This window comes from Erpetoichthys calabaricus, chromosome 13 (assembly GCF_900747795.2).
Source record: "Erpetoichthys calabaricus chromosome 13, fErpCal1.3, whole genome shotgun sequence".
Lineage (NCBI taxonomy): Eukaryota > Metazoa > Chordata > Cladistia > Polypteriformes > Polypteridae > Erpetoichthys > Erpetoichthys calabaricus.
This window is the reverse complement of record NC_041406.2, coordinates 97,433,313-97,457,595: the sequence shown is the minus strand read 5'-3', so window position 1 is coordinate 97,457,595 and position 24,283 is coordinate 97,433,313. Positions and strand designations below refer to the sequence as shown.

Sequence of the window (24,283 nt, the reverse complement as noted above, 5' to 3'; positions counted from 1 at the left end):
AAGTTGTGCTTCCCTTTGACTCTCCTCTGAAGAGTGACAGCATGGGATCCTCAAAGCAACTCTCAAAAGATCTGAAAACAAAGATTGTTCAGTATCATGGTTTAGGGGAAGGTCACAAAAAGCTATCTCAGAGGTTGTATGGATTGTAATCAGGAAATGGAAGGCCACAGGCACAGATGCTGTTAAACCCAGTAGGTCTGGCAGGCCAAGAAAAATACAGGAGCGGCATATGTACAGGATTGTGAGAATGGTTACAGACAGCCCGCAGATCACATCCAAAGACCTGCAAGAACATCTTGCTGCAGACGGTGTATCTGTACATCGTTCTACAATTCAGCGCAATTTGCACAAAAAACATCTGTATGGCAGGGTGATGAGAATGAAGCCCTTTCTGCACTCACACCACAAACAGTCACTTGTTGTATGCAAATGCTCATTTAGACAAGCCAGATTCATTTTGAGGTTCATTTTGATGACACAAAAATTAAGTTATTTGGTCATAACAAAAAGCGCTTTGCACGGCAGAAGAACAACACCGTATTCCAAGAAAAACACCTGCTATCTACTGTCCACTTTGGTGGAGGTTCCATCATGCTGTGTGGCTAGTTCAGGGACTGGGGCCCTTGTTAAAGTCAAGGGTCGGATGAATTCAATCCAATATCAACAAATTCTTCAGGCTAATTTTCAAGCATCAGTCACAAAGTTGAAATTACACAGGGGTTGGATATTGGAGATTTTGTATGGAAGAATGGTCAAAAATACCTCCGTCCAGAATCCAAATACTCATCAAAGGCTATAGGAGGACAGTGTCTAGAGGATGTTATATTTGCAAAAGGAGGCTCAACTAAATATTGATATAATATCTCTGTTGGGGTGCCCAAATTTATGCACCGGTCTAATTTTGTTATGATGCATATTGCATATTTTCTGTTAATCCTATAAACTTATTGTCACTGCTGAAATACTACTGTTTCCATAAGGCATGTCATATATTAAAAGGAAGTTGCTACTTTGAAAGCTCAGCCAATAATAAACAAAAATCCAAAAAATTAAGAGGGGTTCCCAAACTTTTTCATATGGATAAAAAAGCTGACATTTGGCAGGATGGTACATCTAAGGTAGTAGGTATTCAATAAGAAAGGACATTAAACAATAGAAAAATGAAATGTCCCAAAATCTCAAACACTTTAACTGATTTGGTTGCAATCTGATGACGCTATAAAAAAAAGAAAATTAGTTTTTTTTAGTTGTCATTATTTGTTAGTAGTAATTCTGTAGTGAGCTGGCTTTTCCTTGGGACAGCATAATTTTTTTTTTTTTTTTTTTGCTCATTGCTGAGAAGTGATGTCATGGAGTGATGGTCCTGGTGGTGAGTAAATAAAGTGAAGTATCCTGCCCGGGAAAAGACAGTTAGTGGCAAGCTATGAGGAGTTTTGAACTTAGAAGGGCACAAGACCGTAAGTGTTGTTTCGCCCCAGCTTAGTTAAGGAACCCAACCAACTCCACCCCCATACAAGGTGTTTTTTTCTTTTCACTTGTTGTTTTCATTACAATTCTTGAATTGGTCAATTCATTGCAAGGGTCTAAGCAAATGAGCAGGTTGTAAAAGTCTTGGCTGTCTGTAATACGTTCAAGTAAAACATGATTTAGTGTCTAAACTCTGTGTAGAAATTGCTTTTGGCATATTTTTCATTAAGATTTCAATAGCATGAATGGACAAGTGAAGGGAATAAAGTGTCATGCACAGCAAAGAGAGACTAGGTGGCGTTGTCTGTGGAGAAATGTCAAAAATGCTTTGACTGAGTCGATTAAAATTTGATGACATGGATAAAACCAAACACGGTATTGATATTTACTCCATTTGGCCCTCATAGTACGGCCATGTGTCACAAAGCAACCCCAAACTCATTCAAATATATGTTCCCATCTGTGAACTTGAAAGGGGACCCTACCTCCTGCTCTCTGAAATGTTTTAAATCTACATTCAGTTTTACACCAGAAGATATGTTTGAGTTAAAATCTTAAACGAAAATCGTAAACTTCTAATAATGTAAAGAATATATGTTCAAAATTCACATTATTCCTACTAATTACCTCTTTCAGTTAAAAAAAAAACACTTTTCCTGTAAAATTGTGTTTTGCAATAACCATCAACAAAACCCAATGTCATTCAGTAGGGCAACCAGTAATTGATATACGGCAGAAATGTTTTACTCATGTGCGGTAGTATTTATCATGTTCAAAAGTAGGTAGTGCCAGTGAACTAATTAATATTAGCCCCTGGTTTAAAAAAAAAAAAAAAAAAAGTAAGAAAAGTACAAATAATTGTTTGTGATGTCCAACGCAAAAAAAAAAACATACTGTGCCTGTAACTCTCATTATTTAACAAGTTAAGGAAATTGGCTACAATTATCTTCAGAATAGTTCCCTTTTGAGTTAACACACATCTGCTAATGATGCTGCCAAAGTTCAAAGCAATTCCGCAGATCATTTTCTTAAAAGTTTTTGAAGATCTCCGTTGTTTTTGCTTTCACATTTCTACCAACAGAAAACAGGATTCTTTGAGCACCGACTTGTGCCATTCAGAAACGCGTGCATGAGAACATGCACTCTTCACTGTAAGCCTCAGTCAGTAACTGAAAAGTATATGTTCTATATTTCTTCAGTTTCACAAGACACTTGATGTTAACTTGCTCTTCGCTCTTGCACCCTAACATTTTCCGAACAAGGGTAAAAAAAACATCTTTGTTTGAACACACATCCACTCGTACTGAGTGAAGCGATCAAGTAGAGCATTTTCTTACTGTGACAAGTTAAAACTTATTTTATAACCATCTCTGTTTTTCCACTCCCACTGTTTGAAATTTTTAGGTTCAAATATTTTGTACTTTAGTCTAGACCCACTGCTAAGCAAGTGGGCTCCCTAAACAAATTCAGAATCATTTATTACAATGATCTTCTGACCAGACTGATCTTCTTTCAGTTTGGTTTTCTACATACACTTGCTGAACAAATTAATAAGTATATTATGCCAGTAACGGGTTGAACCTTGACTGCTCTCAGAACAGCCTCCGTTTTTTTATGACATGGATTTCACAAGCTGTTGGAAATATTCATTTGAGATTCTGGTCAGTTTTGACATGAGTGCATCACACAATTTCTGCAGATATGAGTGTATGAGTGGCACATTCATGCTGTGAATCTTTTGTTCTACCACATCCCAAAGGTGTTCAGCTGAATTCAGTTCCGGAGACTGGGAAGGCTTCTGAAGAACACTGAACTCATTGTCATGTTCATAAAGCCTATTTGAAATGACTTTTGTTTTGGGACATGGTGGATTACCATTTTTAATGTAGTCATTAAAGGATGGGTCTATTGTGACCTTGAAGGGACTCACACAGTCTTCAACAATATAGCTTGTGGCATATAAGTGATGACTGACTGGTATTAATATGTCCGATTTGTACCAAGAAAACATTCCAAGCATTATTACAGTACCACCACCAGCTTGGACTGTTGACACAAGGCAGTTTGGGTGCATGTATTTGGTGCCAGATTTTGACTTTACCATCTGTATACCTCAACAGAAATTGAGATTCATCAGACCATTTTTCCAGTATTTAACTGTCCAGCTGTGGTGAGCCTGTGCCCACTGCAGCCTCAGCTTTCTGTTCTTGGCTGAAAGAAGTGGAGTCTGACATGGTCTTCTGCTGTTGTAGCTCATCTGCCTCAAGGTTCACTGTGTTGTGCATTTTGATATACTTTTCTGCTCACCTCTGTTTTACAGAGTGGTTATCTGAATTACCATAGTCTTTCTGCTGGCTAAAACCAGTCTCACTACTCTTCTCTGACCTTTCACAACAAGGCATTTCTGTTTACCAGACTGCTGCATGCTGCAAACTGAACTTTTTTGTTTTTCTACTCTATTCTGAATAAACTCTAGAGATGGTCTGGCATGAAAATCTCGGGAAATCAGCAGTTACAGAAATACTCCCCATCTGGCACTAATCTAAATCGTGAGATCACATTACCCCCCCCATCCTAGTGTTTGATGTGAACATTAACTGAAACTCCTGACCTATAGTTGCATGGGTTTATACCTTGTACCACTGCCATGATTAGAGATAATTGCATGTATCAGCTGGTGTACAAGTGTTTCTAATAATTTGCTCAGTGAATATATATCATTTGGTGCTTGGATTGAAAAAAATGGTTTTGGAACAATCAGGGAGATCTAGTAAGTTGAAACACACATGCCTTTCTTATAAAGATTTCAATAATAGCCTTGTAAGCTTTGGCACTAGCATAGGCAGGCATATACAGTATAAAATCCCAAGGGGGGGGGGGGGGTGGGGTCACAAACATAATAGTAATATAATGTTCTGTTGCTTTAATCATGGACTTCAGAACTTCTTGTTGGTAGGAATGAATCATCTTTTCATGTTTATAAATGTTTTATAGTAGCTTTAACTAAATTGCATAAATAGATATGTGCCTGTCATAGCTTATATATCAACTACAGAAAGATGTATTCAGCAGGGCGTGTGTCTGCTTTAATAGAGCTAAATGATTTCCGACTTAGAGAGTGGGGTGGCACTGGTAATGTGGCAAGATAATCTGTCAAGATTGACAGCTGACATGGTGTTCAGCTAATTAAATCCCAGCCATAAAATCAAAACAGAGATATGCTAGATTCATTTTGAATTGATGTTTTAGTGTAATTGGTTTCAATTGTATTTGAAAATCTTTACATAATACAGTTTGTGGAGGTCATCAAAGACTGTGGTTGTTTTTGTTCAGTATGTGTGCAAATATGCTTTAATGTTTCAAGTACAAATGTGCCCTAAGGATCATATTTTGTTGTATTTATTAGTGTGTAAAATAGAGGAACAACATCTAACTTAAATTATTTCCTTTTTGCTGGAGTGTTTAATTATGAGAAGTCATTCTCTATTGAAATCCACATGACTTCTTTTCTCCCTATATTAGGTTTAACAACTCTGTGTGACTAGAATGCATTTCCCGAGGTGATGTGGTAAACAAGCTGATGTAAAGAAAAAGCTCATTGAGTAAAAAAAAAAAATAAAATCCGTGTAGAGCTTTAAGTGCATCTCTGAAGATTGGACAGGTTGTAAAAAACCTTGCTGCACATTCTAATTAGCTTTGCAAAACTGACGATGCTATTCCTCATCAATTTCGACTGAATCTCTACTCAGACATTGCTCTGTCACAACCCTAAATGTAACCAGTTTATCGTTTAATAATGGAATGTAGCCTGATGCTTTCATAATTGCAGTGCTAATCATAATTGCAGAGTTAAGCTTGGGAAATGTAATTATTTCAGAAATGAAATGAATAATACTATGAATAATGATCAGAATAATGTTAGTTTGCAGATGGAGATGTGGCATGTTGTAAGTGTCAAGTGTAATTTGGCACTGTTTCAGCTTACTATGCACAACTCTTTAGGAAATAATGACAAAAACGTGCTGTTGATATCAAGCAGTGGCTGATGCATATGTCAGGCTGATGTAAAGAAAATTAACTGAACTGGGTTCTCTAATTGTACTTTATTGTCATTTTTGTCCATTCATATTAAAAGCCAGCTTTCACTCCTTTGCTAGCCCTTTTGGGGAGGTAATTGTTTAAAAACATAAATACATTATTTTTCTGTGTTGTCAAATTTGGAGTCAGACATTTTAAATGCAGAAGTAGCCTGATGGCTTTTCTTAGAATAGTTGTAATGTTTGTTCAAGAGAGTTAAATGTAGTTGATCAAGGTGAACCACAAAAGATGGTCAAAATTGACTGAGGTATAAGTGATCCACTTGGGTGTGTCCAGTCTCATTTATGTAGAGAATGATAACAGTGTTAAAGGAAATGATTACTTTGTAATATGTATAGTGTATGTAGCTGACACTTGTTGGAGGGGAACGATTACAACAACTAGATAAAAATAGGACCAAGACGTGGGTGGGAGTAGGTGTGCATGGAACCAATGCTGAATGAAATGACAATAGACATTATTATATTTAATGATAAAAAACTTACTTACAGCGGCTAATGTGCCATTTTTAGAAGCCCTAGATGTCACTAATGTTCAGGTCTAATTAGAGTAAGCTCTGCTAGCCTCTTATTTCTGTCTTAAATCGACCCCTTTCTCCTTTTCCTCTCTTCATCCTATTACCACTAAACTTGTTGTTTAAATTAGCAGGTTTAGAGGTTGTCTAGAAATACTTTAGAATAAAATCTGGCTAAAGTCTGGTTAATAAGCAGCTTCATCATCACTACAGTATTTAAGAACACCCAAATCTCTTACTGTAAGTTTGTCACTGTGATAAAATATCATTCATGCTCCTCTTGTTTTGTTTTAGTTGAGAATACGACCATAGAATTTTTTAGTTGAATTAAGCGCTCCCTATACACTTACTGACTATACCAGTAATTTACAAGTAAACTACGTAGACAAAGTAATGTGTGAACAAAGTTACAGTCTATTGTTCTGGAAAACATACAATGACAATTTTCCCAAGGTTACCTGGCCTAGTTTGGTCTCAACAGGAGTCTTAAATTGCTGGTATGGAACTAGGTGGCAGTGACAATGGAATAGTTAAACTACTTCGAGGAGACCTGGGCAATGAAGTCTAACACTGTGAGCTCAGTCAGCTTAGTAGTCAGTTTTCACACATCACCATGGATTGTGTGTTTTGCAAGATTACCTGCTTCAAGCTGCTCATCTGTTGTCTTTGCTCAGAAGGCAAAAACAGTGGAAATCAAAAATCAGACCTCTGGATCTTCACGTTTTTGTATGATTTAACAGTCCCTAATTTGATCACCGCCACTTGGCAAAGATGTGTAGCTAAGTGGAAGTGGGGCATCTCTCTAAGCAGATTTCCAAGCTGATGTATCAAGAAGGAAACAGTTAATCCTAGCCTGCCTTGAGCATGGGAAAGGTGCTATATAAATAAAATGTATTATTACCATTGCATGCCACTCTGCACTGTCTGCTTCAAGGGTGCTTCCATGTTAGTAATTTAGAAGCCTTTTTTTTCACCAATGAAGTGGGTACTGCAGTTAGGTCACCATTGGAGTTTTGTGCAACCTTCAAGAACAGTACAAATATAGTTGCAGGCTTCTTTGGCTTCTGACTGCTTTCTGTGTCAATCTGCTCTTTTTCAGTTTCCTAATCTTAGTCATTTTTAAATCTGTCTGGAATATTATTGTAGTCATAGCTGTAGTAGTAGTATTTGTAATTGAGCTACTACAGCTTACCAGCATATTTCTATTGTGTAAAAACATTTTTGTCATTGGTGTTAATGGACATTTTTCAGGCAATTTATAATTCTGGTCCACTTGTCATTCACAAATGCCATTTTCCCAGGAAACAACTGACTCATCATGATACGTGAGAATAGAGAGAGTGATCCCAACACATTTGAGTTATTAACTGTGGAGTTTCCTGCACTGTGAATGTGTGTGATGAAGGCTAGATTTTGAGATTTTATTATGCAATATGTCTGTTTTCAGTCTAATAAATTAGAATGATTGCACACTCAGCAACAAACATAAGGTGAAAAATGAGTCATTTTTGTGTTCAAAAATTTAAAACCATTGCTGTTAATTAAGCAAATTGCAATGTAAATGCTCCATATCAAAATGTTATCGCCCTGCCAGGCACACAGTTTCACTGCAAGCAGTTGTGCCGGCAAAACAAGACACTTTTAACGCTTTTATTTTTCATTTGTTCTTTTTTTATCACACAGGTGTCTAAATGCATGCACTTATTGTAAAACAAGGCATGCCCGAGGTGAACTAGCAAGTTATCCAATCGATGAATTAGTAGAAAGATCAAAGCAGTCTTTTCTAGGTAAGTGAACAGAGGCACGCTTCAATAAGTAAAGTGCCAATTTAGAATTAACTGTAAATAGTCATGTTAAAATGTCCTGTTAGTTGAATGTTTTCTGTTGTCAAAGTAGTTTTTATACCTGCCTGATATTTTGTACATGAACCAGTAGTATGTGTTTCTTAAGGAAAATTAAATATTTACAGATGGTTAACTGTAAAATGGCTCTTTAAGGAGGAACAGTGTTGACCTTCAATAAGACATTGATGCTTCCTACTGACTAAAATTACTGAAATGGACATTCAGGTCTTTTGTGGCTATTGTGCACATTTAAATAAGCTTGGGGTATAAGAACATGCTGGGAAGAGGCTAAATCTTTGTTTTGTGTGCAAGACTGACATTAACCAGTGGATTCCCCAATAACATTAGCAGAAATTCAGGACAAATAGTTTCATTATGATGAGTGAATGTTTGCTGTTATTTTGTTTTGAATTTTAATATTGTCCCTCACTAATGATGTAGAAATGCATAAGCACATAAACATAGATACAGAGAGTAACTATTTCTTAATGGTGGTGTGAATATTAACTTACTTGCTGTTTTTAGTTTTCAAAGGTTTGCACAGTACATGAAGCCATAAAAATGGCTGTCCTGTCTTGTAATGAACCTTCAGCTTGCATTTTTGAGGCTGAGAATAATGATTTCTGTCATATAGTCATGAGTATAGTAACTGAGGTGTTGTTTTTAACAGTCAACTGTGGTGAACAAGAACATTTCAGCTTCATGTTTCACTGAATTTGGAGTTTGTACTCCTGTTTTTGGAGCACCCTTTGGTCCCATTTAAGGTCCATGGCAGAATAAAACCTATTTGATTTATTGCTGTTTTGTGCACACCACATATTTGTTCTGTTGAAGGCTTGAATCTGTAACCTTATGTGTCCCATCTTTGCTGCAGAGTGATAGAACTAACAATGAGCTGGATTCTCCTGGATACAAACCACTCACAGGGTCTCTGCTAGAGCTGGTTAGATCCTGGGTAAGATATAGACCCAAAATAAATTTATAAAAAATGTAATACATGTTACATGATTTTAAAAGAATTCCTGATCCTGCTGCCAATTGCAAATTATTCTTTAGTTTGCAAACATGGTCTATTCCTCGCCTACAGGTTAAACACTGTTACCCACACTCATACCCGCTGCCATGGACAAGAACAAAATCATCTTTTACTTGGGTGGTTGGTTTTCCTAGTATCAACCTGGATAGGGGCATGCACCATGAAGGGTTTGCATATTTTATACTTTCACACTCTTCTCCAAATAAATTTTCCATCCTGAGTAAAGAACATCCTTGCTTCAAAAACCATTGTAACTGAGAACAAACTTATCCATAGCTCTCTCACGGTTTATAAATGCTTTACATTTCAGACAATGCAGATCATTATTCTTCAGGAATGATTACTGGCCAGCAGTGGGGTAGAAGAGGGTAATGTTGCAACACTCACACTTCATGGACATTTGCAGTAATGCAACTTAAAAAAATACTTCAAGGGAAATCAGATTTTAATGGACTTGCAAGTTCCTGTTTTTCTGTAAGGAATGGGGAGGGAATAACAAATCAAATTTCTTTAACACCATACGTTTCTGGCTGCTGATTTTGTCATCTTTGCATATATTGTATACTAATGTGCTGCATAGTTAGAAATGATTTAATAGCTACTCAAGCTCTCACCATTAGAAATGCTCGCACTGACATCACAAGCTGTGATTTTATGCAGCCAGCATCACTTATGGTCACATAACCCACAACAGCAGTACTACCGGTATGCAGGTAATGGCAGCACAATCTCTCCCTTTTGAGGCCAACTTACTGTATACTTTATTTCGTAGCAACCAACAGTGCCTGCTTTACTCTAGGTGATATGTCCTCCCGTAATAAAGTATCTCTCTCTCTCTCTCTCTCTATCTATCTATCTATCTATCTATCTATCTATCTATCTATCTATCTATCTCTCTCTCTCTCTCTCTCTCACTCCTCTCCTCTCTCTCCTCTCTCTCTCTCTCTCTCTCTCTCTCTCTCTCTCTCTCTCTCTCTCTCTGTGTCTGTCTGTCTGTCTGTCTGTCTGTCTGTCTGTCTGTCATCACTAAATTTGGACAGTTCTGCATCTGGTTTAAATCTTCATGTTAGAGTATTTCTGCCCAGACATTTTTACACTTATCTCTTCTCTAGTCTGGATACTTATTTATGAAGGGGAGAACAGTAAATAATTTACATTTGAGGAATATTTGTGTGCGTCCCTAATTTGTTGAACTCTGTAACAGCTAAACATATAATTGATGTAATGGTGCATGAAATTGCGTATCTTCATTCAGAGAATGGCATTTTATTATTAAGTCTACAGCAAGTTCTTGTTTTGTATTTGTGGATTGTTGCTACTTTTCAGATACCAATCTCTTTTTTTTTAATGTATCCTGCTGCTCCTCCAGCTGCAGCGTACTTGTGTAACCTCTACTTTGATAAAGTTATGAAGCTTTTTTGAACATGTGGTTAATATAAGAAAGCTCTTTATTGTGAGCAAGTAATAGAAGCTAATTGAGTTGCTTGTTTCAACATGTTGTTTGTTTAGCAGCAATCTGGCATCTGTCATTAATTTTTAAGAGCTAATTTAGCAGTCATTCTTAAAAGTCGAATGTCATTCTTTGAAAAATATTGAAACAGACGCCATCAGCTTAAAAAAAAAAAACGGTTTTGTCTAAGATTATAAAAATCTCTGATGGTGTAGCAAGCTGATGATTTTAAGGGGAATTTTTAGGTAAATGTCCTGTGATAATAAGAAACTTGGTGTTGTGATGATTTTAATTTGTACCTAACTGCCATTAGAGACCATTAAACACAATGCCTATAAAACTTGAAATCTTCTAACATCTGTACAGTATGCATAGTTTCATAATGTATGCTTATTTTTGCCAAAGGAGGTGACACATGGTAGGGAAGCTAGGAGTATGCTTTCTGTAATATTTGATTAAAATATCTTCTTCCATAAAATATTAGAAAGATTTTGAAATTTTAGTGTCAAGGATCAAGAGAGGCTTTCTTTTTAACAGCTAGCTAAAAGAACTTTTGTTGTCATTAGCAAGGTCACAAGCACAAAAGGTCATTAGATTGCCAGAATCTTTTATGTCAAAACAAAACACGAATCTAAACCAAAATCAATCCCTGAATTGTTTATTTGATTGTTTGCACATGCAGTAGCCTCTAATGAGGCCTTTCCTTTACTGAATTAAAGTATAGACACTACTTAATATGTGTGGCCGTCTTTTATACTATCGTGCATATCATGTGTGTTGCATCACTTCATATTGTAGTTCCACATTGATATTCCCTACAAGAAAACAAATATATGAAGTGGTGATGTTATGACATTGCTAAAAATTGCTGTAAAACGTTAAATGAAAATATAATTGGATTGTGCATAGCAATTAAAGCAAACCCAATAAGCAAATTTAATAACACGGTCTTGAGATTTTCTTTATCCACATCAGGAAAATAATTTTATTTGTTTCTGATCAAATAACCTTAATCTGTTGTTAACCCTGAACTAGGAATCAGACTTCCTAGTAATGCAGAATGTTTTTCAGAGGATATACTTTCTTTATTGTAACACCATGCATTTAAAAGTCTTTGGATAGTCTTGTCAACTTTAGTTTTGATTAGAATGGCTAGATGTCAAGGCCTTGGTTCCTTTGAAAGAGTGGTGAGTTTTGGAAATGTTTGGATCTTTACTGGCTGTAAAGGAAATATTTCTTAAACGTATTGCTAGCATAGAATTCAGAGCAAAGACTGGTATCTATTAAAGTGAAATGGGGCCTGTAGCACAACAACATGGACTGTGAAATCTGCAAATTAACTTGAGGTTTACAGCCAAATCGACAAAGAGCTTGCAGTCCAAAAGCTGATTAAGATCTCTGCAACAATGGATTCCACAGTGTAGTGCAGTAAATAAACCACATCAAAATCTATGTAGAGTAAGTGTGCAGGCAATGGAAATGTGCAGTATGGTCACGTGAATCATCCTGAACTAAGTTATGTTTTCCATACATATGAAAAAAAGCAAAAGTAGCTGAAACTTTTAATTCTTTGAATCACTTGTAAGAAAACGGTGTAAGGGATTTATCCTTGACTTGATTTATCTGCATAGATCTCTGTTAAAGGTATGGAACATGTTAATCACTGCATAATGATTATTAGTAATCAGTTTCATCTTGGGTTCTAGCATTTCTTTCCTGGCATTACGAGTGGAATACATGCAGTTGTTCTGTCACTGTTTTGCTAAGCATCACAATAAAGTTATCCAAATGCCATGGCCTTATCAATCACCAAGCTTTTATCTTGGAATGATAACTCAGTCAGTATTTTCTATGTTTATCAGTACATCATCTCATGGATAAATGGCGCTGGGTGCGCCTTGCAAAGTACCAAATGCTGATAGACTCTATTTCACCGCCCATACAAGCTATTTTGGTGGTGTATGTTGAAAATACACTTGCACAGTAACTTGAATTACTGTTCACACCCTTTTGGCCTCTACCTCAGTTCTGTCTTGGATGGTCTGTTCTTGTCAAAACTTATGTTCTTTTCTGAGACTTTTGAATTGATACACTTCTTTAAGTTACTACTGTAAAACCTTGGATTGCGAGTAACTTGGTTTGTGAGTGTTTTGCAAGACTAGCTAAAATTTTTAATAAATTTTCTTGTAATATAAGTAGTACGTATATGCTTTGTCTGCTGAGCGTCACATGATCAAAACTGAGCTGATGGTTCTCGTTCTCTCACGCTGCGTGATTGTGGGTAATTGTCTCCCATTCTCAGTCGGTGTGCCTTACTCATATAGTCAAAATCCATACGAGAGTATGCTGTTTACTATAGCATTGTGACCACGTGTGTGTGCTGTGACATGTGAGTCCCTGTCTTGCACCCCAAAACACGAAGCTGAGTCTTAATACTTTAGCAACACCAGCTTTATTCAGCTTGAAACAGTGAACAGCATGGTTATTTATTGTAGTGGGATCTGCCACTCTCCTTTACACAGACACAGCAGTCAGGCAGGGGTTAGTGGCCAAATAATACTGTGCCCTGCACATTTCAAATGTTCCTTGTAGCACCCATCAACGGCAGGTGCTTATAGCATGTCTGCCATCTTTTCGGATTCGCTTTTACGGCGAACTGCTACAGTGCTGGGAGCCTGCGGTTGCTTCGGGACGCTCTTCCGTGTTTTTTCTCTGTTGGGTGGAATCCCAAAAGAGATTAGAAACCTTACAGTGCATAAAGCATTTTTTTATTTTGTGTCCAAGTGTAGTGACTCTTCAGGCAAAAGCAACTGTCATTGGATAGGTTAAGTGTTAAAGTCGCAAAAAAAGAAGAAGATTCCAGTGAGCCAGCAGATAGCAGTGATTCTGTTAGAGTGAAAGTCGACCTACACAATAACCCTCTCGTCTCCCTCACACCAGCTATGATTCTTTTCAAAGGTAAAGTGCAGGTTAATTTGTTTTATGTATTTTTACTTTATATTTTGTATTAATCATTTTTATATGAATAGTTTTGGGTTGTAGAACGAATCATCTGAGTTTCCATTATTTCTTATGGGGAAATTTGCTTTGGTATATGAGTGCTTTGGATTACAAGCATGTTTCTGGAACAAATTATGCTCGCAATCCAAGGTTCCACTGTATTTTGCTTATCTCTGCAGATTTATTCAGGTACAGATTTTCTCTTTTTTTCAGGTTTAGTGGGTTGGCTAAACCTTTCAGGGCCCTGGTGTCTCAACTGTTCCTGAGTTGAATTGTATTTTAAATCAGATTTTTATTTATGTATGTATGTAGGTATTCATGCACGCATGCTTGTATGTGTGTATGTATGATGGCTTCCAACTGAATTTTAAGTTTCTACTGTTGAAGTAAAACTAGGTTGGTTTCCTTGTCCATTGTCAGTTGGGTTTTTAAAAGGTGGGAACTCAACCAGTGGTCCTGTATTCTGTTCATTAAAGTCACAATGCCAACCTAAACAGATAAAGCCAAGTTTAGGCTGAATTTCATAACTTAATAATCCCAAAAAGTAAATTTTAGATTAAAGGCTTTATATCAGACCACTAGACTTCTATGTTAAAAGAGAATATAGCTGTCATCTTTTACTGGGTATTAAATAGTGATACGCATTTCACTTTTTTAAACTACAGTTAAAAGCGCGGATTGTTGCATGTGTTCTTCAAAAGTCGTGAAGTTAAATTAATTTGTTCTTGTTGCTGCTCATAGATCTATAAACCATGTTTCTTGTTCACATATTAAAAATTTATTTGGGCACCACTGGGCTTTTTGAGCGGACAGAGTTTGACTCAGTGTCCATTTTATTAGGTATATGTGGTCTTTAATGTAGATTGCTTCCTCCAAATCAAGTGACTGCAATTCAATGTACATGCCATGAGTATACGGTATGGCCACAGCTGTAGTTTTTGTTAGTTTAAACTGTGGAATGAACAAGAAGCATGATGTACTTGAATGTGGTGTGATTTGTTGGCACCAGATGAGGTGTTTCCAGGATCTCAGTAGCAGTTACTATGGGATTGTCATGCATTACACATTCTATAGTTTACAAAGAATGGTGCAGTAATCAAAAAACGTATCGATTGAGTGTTAGTGTGAGTGAAAATACCTAGTCAGAAGCAAGGTTAGAGGAGAATGAACAGATTCATTCATGAAAGGCCACAAACACTTCATTAACATTTCTTTACAATAATGGTATGCAGAAGGGCACCTCTGAACATTTAATGCACTGCACTTTAAATTATGGCAGTTGGGCTTCAGCTGAGGCACAAGGCTGACTTACTCAGTTCTAGATGACTGCTTAGTATCTAATAATGTGGCCACTGAATGTAGTTTATCCATATTCCTTTTTCCTACGATACCTGTAGTTTGTGCCAGGATAATGACACATACACGCTTGATCTTTCTCCGACAGTGATGCTATGTACAAACGTCCCATAGAACGCTGTAGAGCATTCAGAAGAAGCATGAGGGAGCACTCTCTCAACCCTGTCCTCATGGTACCAGAGTCCTCCATATTGAAATAGTTTTCATAGCAACGGCTGTTAGGTTTTGAACAAAAGCCAGTGGTATTTGCATGCCTTGCCAATATGACTGTGGCCAAATTCACTGTGCAGTTGCATCTTTTTTCTGGTTATATATCCTCTGAATTTTAATGGAAATCACTTGCTACCCAGAAAATTATAAAAAAAATTCTTGGCCTTTTTGAAACAAACCTACTATGAAAGTCTTTTTGCTGACTATTGGTATTCCCAGCCCCTTGGCTTTGTCTTTAGTAATAGCTCTCAACTGTTATCTCCCTATATTTAGCAGTAATTTATTTCTAGGCAGGCATTACTAAAATGTGTTAAGTTGCATAGTATAGTGTAGCGGCCAAGCCATCAAGTTTTCTAGTTCAGTTCTCATCTCTGACCCCAAGCTAAACACTTAACTGTTCTGTGCCAAACTATTCCGAAAAAAAAAGAAAAAATGTACACATTTGTAATGTATAGTGATCATGTAAATCAGCCTGGATGAAGGTGTCAGCTAAGTATACAATGATATTACAATATGTGGTTTGCACATTTTCATTAGCATTTCATCAAGCACTAAATACTCTTTCATAATGATTTGCTTTATTTCATTGGGTATAACTCTGAAGAATGTCACAGCTAGGATTTTGATCTTTTGAATAAAACCTTGACATATTTATAATGAAAGCAAACACTGAACTTAGAATCTCACCCTATTTAAAGTGTCACCTCTCTACTACTATTAGCTTTGTTAGGCAAATTGAAAAGAATTTAATATGAACTATATATATAAAATTATGGTTGATGTTTTGTTTTGCTTCTAGCCTTTCAAGTGTTTTGAAAAAAGGGCTATTGTAGAAGAGAAGGTAAAAAAAGAGTATTGTAGAAGGCTCTTTGAAAAATCAAGATCAAATCATTTAATAATATTTTTGTTAACTTTGTAAGTGGTATAAAAAGTTATTAATTGTAAAACATGCCGTCTTAAATTATAATTACCCAAGTATGTTTGTTGTTGTTGCAAAGCACCCTGAAAAATATTTTATTGCAGTATTAAAGGCTGAAGATCAGATTGAGGTCAATTAACAAAATGTTTTTAATCACTTTGCTAAACAAAGTTTTAAAGGCCTTGCTTTGTGAGATAAATGTTCTAATAAAACAAGATTAACTATACTTCTGATATAACACACATGTATAAAAGTTGAAGTAACAATAAGACACTGTGAAAGGAGCACTCTGGATGAAAGAATTATCAGCAGCATTAAAGTCTGATTATCTATGACTTAATTGCACACCATGAAGTCTTAATAGAAATTAAAATGTAATGTAATGGTATATATTATCATTTGAATTACATCAGTTAAGATTTCAGTTTTGGGAAGATAGGTTTTTAAAACTCAAATACAGCTTTAATGTTGTACCTTCAAATTGTGCAATTTGTTTACTTGTATATTTGGATAATACATGTCTTCTATGGCATCTTAGCTGTCATTTCTTTCTGCTGAATCCTGAAAATTATTATTTGAATGTTACACAGTGGTCATTTTTATTAATATCTTCTTGGTCAGAATTAAATTTTCTGACCTGGTAATTTAATATTAATACCTGTCTGGGTTTGATTTTCTGCCTGATCACTCTCTACATGGAATTTGCATGTGGGTTATTTGTGGGTGGTGTGGATTTCATATCCCCTAGATACATATGTTAGATAAAAGAATAGATGTATGTTTGAGTGTGCGATGATGTAACCTGGCCTCCATATATAACTGGCTCCTGCTTTCCACTTAATACTGATGGGATATGCTCCAGTTCTCTTCAACCATGTACCTGAATGAAACAAATTCTAAAAATGGATGAAGAGTTATATTTTATTAAAAGGCAGATGTCTATCTATGAATACTAAAACACCAAATCCAGGATGTTGTGGTTTTTTATGATTTATAAAATTGGAAAAAAGTCTTTCAAGTTGCTAAAATGTGAATGTGTTGTGTAATGTGGAAAGTACAGTAGTATCAAATAATTATTAACTACACGATAAAGCATAGAAGAAACCACACCAATCGGGTTGGTGGTCCAGACCCAAGTTACTCAAAGCAGGCTTCAAATAAAGAGACCACCCATATGCAACCGCAACTTCTCTTTCCTTTCACAAGGAAAGACAGTAAACTAATAACAGTGGGAAACGCTTAGACAGGCCTCATGTGAGCCTGTCGTGCACTAACTGGCCCAGCTGCAAATGCAAGGTTAGTCATCGCCATCACCCAATCTACACGCAAGCATAAAGAGCAAACTAAAAAACTGGCTCGTTGAACATTTTGACAAACTGAGAGTGATTCAGATCTGACAACTATCTGTAAAAAGACTTGGTGTGCAATTTACGGTATAGCCTTCCCTGACTCATTTCTTGACTGGAGGAGAGCAGCTTTAACTCACACATGCTTAGGAAATCATTTGTACTTTCCAATGACTTTACATCAATTTAGCAGAAAGTGGTGTGATAAAATGGTCAAGTATAGCTGGACAAGAAAGGAAAGTGATCCAGAAATTCACATCTTACTTCTGAATGCATCTGTTTAGCCATCAGGAATGCTAAACAACAATGCAAATCCCATCACACAGACACAGGACTTATATACAGTCCTTTTAAACAAATATAGGGATGTGTGTAACTTTTGGTTGTTATGTCATTTTATTTTCTCCCTGTATGGATCGAACAGTGTTAGATTTAAAACATTTGTGTAGCCAGCCATGAACATTATCCTCATCTTCTACCCGTAGAATCCCTACCTGCGCATCTTGCCACGTTAATGATGAAGCTCCCTGAACCTAATCCTGAATGCAGAAAAAAAGTCAAATTAAAGGAAATATAATGCCAAGAGTTTAATGGTGCTCTCCACAAAAATCAGAAGCGGAGAAAATTAAAGTGAACAAAAATAAGGCTTTACCCTTATGAAAACGAACATTCTAACTGGCTAACAGGAGTATATTAATCTTCAATAATGCAACCAACCACTCCAACACTCTGCACCCCTTGTGGATCAAGTTCTCAAGAATTTTTCCCTGCCAAAAAAAATAATTCAGACAAGCCTGGAGTCGAAAGCTAGGCTTTATCCATTACTGGATAGGCGGACCCTAATAAAGTGGCCACTGAGTATAATTTAAGGTTACAAATCTGTTATTGCATTTATTTAGTTTCAGCTTTGTTAATCATACTAATTACAGCAATATTTTTTAAATTATATTGCCCTTCTATTCTCTCATATGTCTGTAGTGTGTATATGCTATAAAAGGCATTATGCGCAGCTGCTTTATTAAGAACATTAAACAGATTAAAAAAACGGTTTCGGCCTCAAAATATCAAGGTAGAGTAATAATTGCATACGCTAAAACATAGCTGTCCTATTTTTATATTTCTGTTTTTTGAGAAGAGAACATCTCTGCTAGGTCAGCACTGAAAACACTGATTTGTGTCTTTTTAAATGCAAGATAAATTAAATCAAAATAAACCTAACAACCTCTTAGTGACAGAGTCACAATGCTTCCACACAACAGTATGCATTTCTTAAATTTTAAAACTGATCACATCACCCTGTGTAGTGCATGACATGAAAAAGGAGAAGCTTGGTGAATATTCTATTACTTATGCGATGATGCAACAGGAGTGTAAATCAAACCACACTCCCACCTCTTAGCAGTATCTTCAGCCACAGTTACAGGCACTCTGAGATGCCATATGTTAACAGCAATTCCTGCCCCCTTTTTTTCCTTTCATTTTCTCATTAAGGTATGCTGCCATATATTTGACATTGTACCCTCTGCTCTTCTGGTAGCCTGTACTTAGGTTATGTACCTGGTGTTTACTTGCTACTGTGCTTCCTTTGTGCCCCTCTACATCTTTAAAATTCAAGTTATTTTGGTCTCTTTTGTGGCACTAAATAAGGAGGCTGCTTGGGATTTTATTAATAATTTTTATCAGTGGTGTTGCCTTAACTGTCAAAGGGTTCCATTCTATATAGAAAGCTCAGTTTTAATAGGTAGGAAGACTGGAGTGTGTTCGGCTGCTAATGGATGGACTGCAGGAGTTTCTTTCTTTTATCATATGTTCTGCATATCTTATAGCTGCACCCCTACTGACATTTTAATGTTGCTTGAAGCTCTTAGGCAGCATGAGGGATGTTAAAAGAAGAAACTGCCTCAGTAATAAAGAAGTGCAGCCTTCAGTGCTGCAGGGTACTGCTTAACCATTGTGTATGTGATGTGTCAGATAGACCTCCCCTATTTGCTGCAACACAGCCATGTCCATCAGGCAAGATTTTGGCTTGAAGTCTATTTACCTGCATGTTTTTTGTTGGGAGGTTGAATAGAACCTATTAATAGAGAGGGTAGTGAAGGTCACTGTGTCATTTTAATCCTACAGTTTGCCTCAAGGTTTATAATTTCATTTTTACATTTTAGTACCAACCTGTTTGTATACTTTTTCTTTGGGAGTTGCTGTATAGCATTACATTGTAGTTGGCTGCATTTGTTTTTTTTTTAGGTACCGATATTGCCCTTATGTAATGGATAGAATGGGGTAGGGGGAGTGACAACCTTTTTTATGTTTTGTTTTATTCTAACAATACTCTATTTCTTATTTAGTGTGTTGGACATATTGTAGAAGTGGATTTGTTCTTTATATAAGTAACTTGAAACTAAACTGCCCTTGTCTGGCAGTAATGTTTAGGCTGGCGGGATAGTTGCAGCAGTGTTAAAGTTTTGCAGAATTGCACTAAGGTCCAAAAGATGGTGGTGGTTTTTTCAGACGGTTTTTACCTTTCCTCCCCAGCTTGTATTTTTCTACTGTTAGACCTCTTATCTTAATACATAATTCGCCTGCCTACTCACTCACTCCCGTCCGTCCGAAGCCGAATGCGCAGTCGCCTTCTGCGTAGCTGCCCGAAAAACTTTACGAGACCGACATCCAACCCCAACATCGCGGCAGGCGGCGGATTTACGGCCCGCAAAAATTCAAAGAGAAAGGCGACTTCGATTAAAGCTCTAGAGGCCTGAAAGGTGATTTCAACTACAACTCGAGGCCTAATTACGCATTCTGATTCAATTACGCATTCATTCAATACACCTATATCAGGTTTGTGGTGCTTATACTTATTACTATTCCATATTGTACTGGAACATTCATCATTCGGCCTGGAAAATTCATCAACTAACAGTACAAGCCTGTACAGTAATGAGTAAAGCGGACTACAATCATTACAAAACAACTTCTTCGTTACTTATCATTTGTTCTTCATACACTGCTGACACAAACTCGTGACCGTTTCATCTTACGTTGTCAAAACGGGCTCTTTGTCTAGTCTGCTTAGAATGCAGTTTTGCCTTTGTTTTGAAGTTTTCTTTTAAAAGGCTTTTTCATTCTGGGTAAAGAGAGAAAACTTTTTCCTTAATGATTCATTTAAAACAGACAATCCTTTCATTTTGCAAACAAGTAGAGTTCATTAACGGGCTGTAACTGTTTTTTTTTCTCTGTGAGATTAGTTTTTTGCTTATGAAAATGACAATATAGAGAGAGTGAGAAGTATTTAGATAAACTATAAGAGAAAATAAAAGTATAGTTTTACAAATTTACATTCACCTTGCTTTTCAAACCTGTTCCTGAAGGATACAGAGTGATAGTTAATGTATCGTCATTTATTCTTGGATCGCAGACTGTCTTGCCCTTATTTTAAATTCTATATTAATATGTGCAGCAGACAAATTCACGTAAATTTTTGTTTAACCCAAAGTGAGGATTCACCAGGTCAGGTTAAAGGTGGAAAAATATTTTTGATATATATTAAATGGAAGGCTAAGAGTGTCGTAAAGAAATATTTTTTGTAGGGAAGGAGGGGTTTGAGTCTTTCATGAAAATGAGGAGAAAGGCCAGAAGTTGGTTGGCGGCTGCCTTAAAGGAACAAACTCAAAGGCCGTTCTTAAACATGTGGACAAACAAAGTGTTACTATCACCAAGTTAACACCCCCGACAGAATGGATTTGGAGAGAGACATGTTGAGTGGTGCTTTTCAATGGATGAAATATTACTTATGGAAATAGAACTTTTGTGTCTTGATGGATGAGATTCTTAGTAAACAACTAAATGCTCTTAAGGATAGGAGGCTTTCCTAGGAAGGCAAACAGTTAGTAAGCAGGTCCACTGGATGGAGAAAGAGAGTATGAAGTTATAGGGCATGACAAGGTAATGCAACGTTGTATCACAGAAGATTTAATTTGGCTTTTTTGACACTGACATTAAAGAGTCTTTTTCTGTTGATCAGACTTAAAACTGACCTCTGCAGAGGGGTCTAAACCATTTATAAATATAAAACACAAAATAATTTATCACATACGAGGGTTGTCTGGGTTCCGCGCGGAATTTTATCGATTGTCGAGTGTCAGCCTGTCGAAACCTGTTCTGCTGTGTAGAGCGATTATTCAAGTGGTTGCATGTTTTTGTTCAGATGTTTTGCTCCCTCTCTTCCTTCAGAATGAACACGAGAAGCAAACGGACTGAGAGTGCGCAGCCGGCGCTAGCGGCGAAGCTCCCAACTCCGTGCGTGCGTGACTTTCGAGTGATGATTTTTTACGACTTTTCTGATGGTTTAATCCGCTCGGTGGAACGCACCATGTTTGCCATCTTTTTCAACATCGATGGCATTGTCGCGTGAATTCCGCTGATGGAGAGGAAAACTGTGACCTCTGAGTGGTACACCACTCAGTGCCTGCCTGATGTTTTTTCTGCGATGGCTAGAGGCCGGTCCAAGAACTTGCGAAGGCACTTTTTGCATCATGACAATGCGCCAGCCCACACGGCTAATGCGACGAAGCATTTCTTTGAAGACAGTGGTGTCAACATTTTGAACCCGCCACCCTACTCGCCTGATCTTGCACCATGTGACTTTTGGCTCTTCCCGAAGGTGACAGAACCCCTGCGAGGCCACAGCTTCGAAACTGGAGAGGAACTGATTGCAGCTGTCAAAGAACAGCTGGACAACCTCCCAAAAACAGCCTTTCGCGAGTGTTTTGCGGCGTGGGTCAGAAGAGCCCAAAAGTGCATTGATGTTGGCAGTGAATACTTGGAAAAAGTTTAAAAAGGATCAAAGTACATGAGAAAAATAGAAAAAAAAATCCTTGGCTACTTATTTCAAGTGATTCCACGCGGAACCCAGACAACCCTCGTATGCATTCACCACCTTTATTATAAAGCACCTAAATTGTCACTGGTGCGGTCAATTGATTTTTAGAAGTCACATAATTAGTTAAATAGAGATTGCCTCTCGGTAGTCAAGGGGTTTCAGTTGATTGTAATGCAGGGTGTCCCAAAAAGAATATCGGTGTTTCAAAGAGCTATATTTATTGAATTATACAAGCATATACAAAAACTGTTATATTCACGTGTTTCCCACATTGTCTATAAATGTTCTATGTGCCCCCCACGAGTAACTGTGACAATATCGAGGCAGTATTCAAATTCCTGCCAAACTCTCTAACATATCGGGATTGACGCTGTGAATGGCAACCGCTATCTTCAGCTTCTTTTTGTCCCAAGTTGTAGGCATTGGTGGTTGGAACACTAATCTTTTGACGTATCCCCAAAGGAAAAAGTCACATGGGGTGATATCTGGGGATCTTGGAGGCCAATGGTGGAGTGACAAATCTTGATTCCCAGATCTTCCTATCCAGCGCTGGGGATAGGTCTCATTTAGGAAATGCCGCACTGGAAGAGACCAGTGAGGTGGTGCCCCATCCTGTTGAAAAACGAAAATCGGCTGGTTCTTGATCTTCCAATTGAGGAAACAGCCAATGTTGCAGCATTTGCAGGTACACAGCCCCTGTTACTGTGGTTTCTTCAAAAAAGTAAGGACCGTAAACTTTCGACTTTCGAAAAATGTTAGTCTTGGGGAAGTCTTGTTCATGTTCGATAACTGCATTAGGGTTTTCTTCACCCAGGAGGAGTTGGAAAGCTATTGACGGAGAGAATAAGAATTTACTGCAATACTGGCACAGCAGGTGGCACTGCCGAAAAGACAGGAGGCGGAGCTGGAAATGGCATCCCAGCAAAGATAGAGCAGTTTAGAACAACCAATTTCCGAGATATCTACCCAAACTGCCAAGATTTCAGAAGAAATTGACTTACCTTCTTCGAATATGGTGTTTTGTCTTATGGGCTTTTCAGATTAAATTAATCATCTTAATGAGGGTAGATGGAATTAGGAATGAGTTTGTTAGAGAGACAACACAGGGACGACAGTTAAGTGACCAAGTGAGAGTGGCTAGACTGAGATGGTTTGGGCATGTGCAGAGGAGAGATGAGGGGGTACATCGGGAAAAGAATGTTGGGGATGGAACAGCCAGGCATGAGGAAAAGAAGAAGGCCAAAGAGACGGTTTATGGATGAGGGAGGACATGAAGGCAGTCCGTGTGGCAGAAAATGACGTCAAAGACAGGAACTGATGGAAACAGATGATCCGCTGTAGCGACCCCTAAATAAGAGTATACTGGCAGAGCAGGAGCAGAGCAGTGTGGTGTATGGGAAAGAGTGGTGGCTCTGAGGCTAGGGATCTGCACTGGCAATCGGAAGGTTGATGGTTCGAATCCCGTAAATGCCAATATGGACTCTGCTCTGTTGGGCCCTTAAGCAAGGCCCTTAACCTGCAATTGCTAAGCGCTTTGAGTAGTGAGAAAAGCGCTATATAAATGCAAAAAATTATTATTATTATTATTATGGGAGCAGCATGTGTAAATACAAGAGAAGAGAGAAAGAAGGAGCCACGTGCCTCAGGGCCATGACACTGAAGTGACTGACAGACTACACAGCCAAATCAGTCAGGCTGAAAAGCGACTAAAAAGACAAAGGGGTCCGTCATGGCCTTAAAGGTGGTGGGGCTGAACGTCGGGCGACAGATCAGGACGCTCAGTGCTGCATAAGGCGTCTCACCAGTGACTTCAGTCCCCAGCATGTGTACCCGTGTTGTTCTTCCCTTCCTGTGTGTACATTATGATGATTTACCTTCCAAGTAATGTGAAACGTGACCTCATCACTGAAGATAATCAAGGAACAAAAATCTTCATTGGTCTCCAAATTTTGCTGGATGAAAGTTGAAAACTCAACTTGACGCGTCTTATCCCCTCGTCTAACGGCCTGAAGCAACTGCAGACGATACAGTTTCATAACCAACCGGCGTCGGAGAATTCTCCATACACTTGACTTTGGTATCTGTAACTCATGACTTGCTCGTCGAACTGATTTCGATAGGCTCCGAGTGAACGCAGTTTGCACTCAGGCGACATTCTCAGCAGAGG

The 24,283-nt window shown here is 37.7% G+C and overlaps 1 protein-coding gene across 3 annotated transcripts in view; it reads left to right on the top strand.

Annotated features, from left to right (window-relative positions):
- The window catches only part of cdkal1 (CDK5 regulatory subunit associated protein 1-like 1), an 848,634-nt gene that overhangs the window by 265,447 nt on the left and 558,904 nt on the right, over positions 1-24,283 (top strand). For all 3 annotated transcript variants that reach the window (XM_028817287.2, XM_028817286.2, XM_028817284.2), the window contains exon 8: positions 7,763-7,866. In XM_028817287.2, coding sequence (XP_028673120.2) covers positions 7,763-7,866 — 104 coding nt within the window. The remainder of the gene's footprint in view (positions 1-7,762; positions 7,867-24,283) is intronic.